Source organism: Nerophis lumbriciformis, linkage group LG02, assembly GCF_033978685.3.
Source record: "Nerophis lumbriciformis linkage group LG02, RoL_Nlum_v2.1, whole genome shotgun sequence".
In the NCBI taxonomy this organism is placed as follows: Eukaryota; Metazoa; Chordata; class Actinopteri; order Syngnathiformes; family Syngnathidae; genus Nerophis; species Nerophis lumbriciformis.
Window position 1 is genome coordinate 67,220,220 of NC_084549.2, and position 4,781 is coordinate 67,225,000.

The 4,781-nt window shown below is 53.3% G+C and overlaps 1 protein-coding gene across 1 annotated transcript in view; it reads right to left on the minus strand.

The window, feature by feature from the left end:
- Window positions 1-281: 281 nt before the first annotated feature.
- Window positions 282-4,781, minus strand: part of arfgef3 (ARFGEF family member 3) — a 47,065-nt gene continuing 42,565 nt past the window's right edge. Inside the window, exons 35-41 of the mRNA XM_061967509.2 lie at window positions 4,072-4,202; window positions 3,352-3,570; window positions 3,113-3,284; window positions 2,942-3,043; window positions 2,541-2,875; window positions 2,106-2,472; window positions 282-2,025 (exon numbers count right to left, since the gene is read on the minus strand). Of these exons, the coding sequence (XP_061823493.1) occupies window positions 1,834-2,025; window positions 2,106-2,472; window positions 2,541-2,875; window positions 2,942-3,043; window positions 3,113-3,284; window positions 3,352-3,570; window positions 4,072-4,202 (1,518 nt within the window). The 3' untranslated portion in view covers window positions 282-1,833. The remainder of the gene's footprint in view (window positions 2,026-2,105; window positions 2,473-2,540; window positions 2,876-2,941; window positions 3,044-3,112; window positions 3,285-3,351; window positions 3,571-4,071; window positions 4,203-4,781) is intronic.

The window sequence follows — 4,781 nt, forward strand, 5'->3', positions numbered from 1 at the left end:
CCCCTCCCGTCTGCACTGGGTCAGCGCTGACTGGTCGACTTGAACGACTCTTTAAGATCCGACTCAACCGTGTTCTTATTGGACGCCATAAACTCGGCCAGAACGTTCCATAAGTCAAGGGTGAGTCACATGATCAAAACCACGTCATGAAGGCTCCGCCCCTCCCGTCTGCACTGGGTCAGCGCTGATTGGTCACCTTGAACGACTCTTTAAGATCTGACTCTCTTCAAAGAGTCCTAAATCGTGTTCTTATTGGATGCCATAAACTCGGCCAGAACTTTCCATAAGCCAAGGGTGAGTCACATGATCAAAAACCCGCTATTAAGGCTCCGCCCCTCCCGTCTGCACTGGGTCAGCGCTGATTGGTCGACTTGAACGACTCTTTAAGATCCGACTCTCTTGAAAGAGTCTTAAATAGTGTTCTAATTGGACGCCATAAACTCGGCCAGAACGTTCCATAAGTCAAGGGTGAGTCACATGATCAAAACCACGTCATGAAGGCTCCGCCCCTCCCGTCTGCACTGGGTCAGCGCTGACTGGTCGACTTGAACGACTCTTTAAGATCCGACTCAACCGTGTTCTTATTGGACGCCATAAACTCGGCCAGAACGTTCCATAAGTCAAGGGTGAGTCACATGATCAAAACCACGTCATGAAGGCTCCGCCCCTCCCGTCTGCACTGGGTCAGCGCTGATTGGTCGACTTGAACGACTCTTTAAGATCCGACTCTCTTCAAAGAGTCCTAAATCGTGTTCTTATTGGATGCCATAAACTCGGCCAGAACTTTCCATAAGCCAAGGGTGAGTCACATGATCAAAAACCCGCTATGAAGGCTCCGCCCCTCCCCTCTGCACTGGGTCAGCGCTGATTGGTCGACTTAAACGACTCTTTAAGATCCGACTCTCTTCAAAGAGTCTTAAATAGTGTTCTAATTGGACGCCATAAACTCGGCCAGAACGTTCCATAAGTCAAGGGTGAGTCACATGATCAAAGCCACGTCATGAAGGCTCCGCCCCTCCCGTCTGCACTGGGTCAGCGCTGATTGGTCAACTTGAACGACTCTTTAAGATCCGACTCAACCGTGTTCTTATTGGACGCCATAAACTCGGCCAGAACGTTCCATAAGTCAAGGGTGAGTCACATGATCAAAACCACGTTATGAAGGCTCCGCCCCTCCTGTCTGCACTGGGTCAGCGCTGACTGGTTGACATGAACGACTCTTTAAGATCCGACTCAACCGTGTTCTTATTGGACGCCATAAACTCGGCCAGAACGTTCCATAAGTCAAGGGTGAGTCACATGATCAAAACCACGTTATGAAGGCTCCGCCCCTCCCGTCTGCACTGGGTCAGCGCTGATTGGTCGACTTTAACGACTCTTTAAGATCCGACTCAACCGTGTTCTTATTGAACGCCATAAAGTCGGCCAGAACGTTCCATAAGTCAAGGGTGACTCGCATGATCAAAAACCCGCTATTAAGGCTCCGCCCCTCCCGTCTGCACTGGGTCAGCGCTGATTGGTGGTCTTGAACGACTCTTTAAGATCCGACTCAACCGTGTTCTTATTGGACGCCATAAACTCTGCCAGGACGTTCCATAAGTCAAGGGTGAGTCACATGATCAAAACCCCGCTATGAAGGCTCCGCCCCTTCCGTCTGCACTGGGTCAGCGCTGATTGGTCGAGTGCTGCTCATCACAATGTTTAATCAAGCGGAGAACACGCACATGAAATACAGGAAGTGATAAATAATATTTCGTACAAGCGACATCATCATCTTTGGGCTCATCGCGAAGTTAGCGGCGCCGAGTGGCGAGGCTGACGCCGTCTTGCCGGTCAGGCGACGATGTCATAGAGTCTCCCCACGCGGCCCAGCCACTCACGCAGCGCTTGGCGCACGCGGGCGTCGGCCACGTGGCACGTCAGCTGGCTGAGGCTGGGGTAGAGCGCCGGCTGCAGCGCCAGGAAGGCGGAGTCGGACAACAGGAGGACCTGGTTGAGGACGGTCAGCACCATGTTGGTCCAGGCCTGCGGGGCGAGACACGTTCCAGATGGTTCCTAGCACGACACAGAGGAGGCGGTTGCTGGTAAACCGGGCCGACGCTTACCTGGATCTGGGCCTCGGCGTCCCTCAGAGACACGCCGTGAGAACTGAAGGTGGAGCCGGAACGCGAGCGGTTCTCCTGCCTCAGGACTTCTGGTCCGGCGCTGACCGAGTGCCTCAGCGGGGGTCCTTGCTGGTCCACCAGCTGCTGGGGCCTCTGGGGCGGCTCCACCGAGCCCCTCCCCTCCCCGGCGCCGCGGTGGAGGTGGTTCTGCTGCTTCCTGCGCTTGTAGTCGCTCACCAGCTTGCTGAAGCTCCGGTCCGCCGCCATGGAGTACAGTTTGCTGCCCGCGCTCTCCCACCAGTCCTTCCTTCGGCCCCAAGACGCGTTCCGCCCGCTCAGGAAGCTGTGAGGGAGACTTCCTGTGCAGCTGTGAAGCGGACAAAAAGTGGGTCAGGCACTCGCCCGGAAAGACCGTCGCATGACACCACGTCCCACCTGTATCCTGGACTCTGAGTGGGCGTGTCCCCCGGCGACGCCGTACTCGTCTCCGCCGTCTGACTCGGCGACGTGGGGGTGGAGGCCTCGGACTGGAAGAGCGGCAGGAAGAAGGCGGGATCGGCGCCACGGGGCGGCGGCGGAGGGGGCGTGTCCTCCAGCGCGCTCTCCAGGTCGCGGTGCATCTGGATGTAGCTGCTGCACAAGTCCGCGCACAGCTTGTGGAGACGCTTGACCAGCCACGCCCAGTCGGCGCCGCCCCCTGGCGCCACGCTCAGGGACGTCATGGCGGCTCGCCACTGGTGGCGCTGGTCCCGTCCGCGGGGGGGACTCACCTGAGGGTGTCCCGTGCATCAGTGCGCGTGTGTGTGTGTGTGTGTGTGTGTGTGTGTGCGTGTCACCTGTGCTGTCTCTTCAAAGATGTCCTCGTCCTCTGAGGACGCTGATCCAGGATGAGAAGAGTCGGAGCTTCCCTCCTCTTCCTCGTACAGCATCTTCTTCACCTGGCGAGAAAGGTGAGAGTGAAATCACGGGACGCCAAGGAGGCGGGGGGCTAACAGCCCGCCTGGTACCTGCTGGGCCGTCATGGCGTCCGACTGGCTCAAGATGGCGCTCAGCAGCGTCTGCACGTAAAGGTTGAAGCTCATGGCCGACTGGCGGTAGAGGTTGGCGGCGCCGCACACGCCCGACACCTTCATCAGCAGGTACTTGAGGCCCGGGCGGGTGTCAAAGTCTCGCGCCGTCCTGCGGACGAGACGCACGCGCTTGAGGTTTGTGGTGCGCGCCAAGCGGGCGGCGGTGTCGCACTCACCTGTACGAGTCCAGCAGCAGGTCCAGGATGATGGACAGGTTGGTCATGGACACGTAGCGCAGGAAGCCCGCCGCGGGTCGCCCGGGGTCAGGGGTGACGGGCGTCGCCCTCTCCTGACCTTCGGGCTGCTTGACAAACTCCTCCAAGAGGATGTCGGACAGGTTCTGGAGCAGAACCTGATGGGACAGCAGGCTGACCACGATGGTCCTGAACGGAATCCTGCGGCAGCACAAACAATACTACTGCAGTACTAGTACTGCTAATACAATGTGTGTACAGTAGTACTATTCATTGTGTACAGCAGTACTAAAATGTGTTTAGAGTACTACCAAGTGTGTACAGTAGTACTATTGTATGTGTGTACAGTAGTACTACAATGTGTTTACAGTACTACCAATTGTGTACAGTAGTACTATTCATTGTGTGTACAGTAGTACTACAATGTGTTTACAGTACTACCAAGTGTGTACAGTAGTACTATTGTATGTGTGTACCGTAGTACTATAATGTGTATACAGTAGTGCCAAGTATGCAGAGTAGTATTGCTAAGTGTGAACAGTCTTACCCAACTTTCCTAAAGAGCAGCACAAAAAACAAAGACATAATTTAGTAACGGGAGTAAATTTTTATGTGTGTGTGTGTATGAATATGTTTGTGTGTGTGTGTGTGTGTGTGTGTGTGTGTGTGTGTGTGTGTGTGTGTGGGTGTGTATGTGATCACCTCTTCGGAGCATGCCCAGTGGAGTGGTGGTCAGGTGGCAGCTCAATGATCAAAACACACGACTGAGCGTGCTCAAAACCGTCCTTGTTGTTGGGTGTCTTTGGAGAACATTGACTGTCCAACATGAACACCTGCAACATGATTGGACTCGTTAGAACCAATCAGAAGACCAGTTAGAAACAGTCAGAAGACCATTTAGAACCAGTCAGAAGAACAGTAAATCAGAAGAGAAGTTAGAACCTGTCAGAAGAACAGTTAGATATAGCCAAAAAACAGTTACAATACACCAGAAGAACAGTTAGAACCAGTCAGAAGAACAGTTAGAACTAGTCAGACTAACAGTAAAAACTTGTCAGACGAACAGCTAGAACCAGTCAGAAGAACAGTTAGAAATAGCCAAAAGAAAAGTTAGAACCAGTCAGAAGAGAGTATAGAATCCAGTCATAAGAACAGTTAGAACTAGCCAGAAGAAGAGTTAGAACCAGTCATAAGAACAGTTAGAACTACTCATAAGAACAGTTAAACTCAACCAGTCGAACAGTAAAAACTAGCCAGAAGAAGAGTTAGAACCAGTCATAAGAACATATAGGACCAATCAGAAGACCAGTTGGAACCAATCAGACCAGTTAGAACCAGTCAGTAGAACAGTTAGAAATAGCCAAAAGACCAGTTAGAACCAGTCAGAAAAGAAGATAGAATCCAGTCAGAAG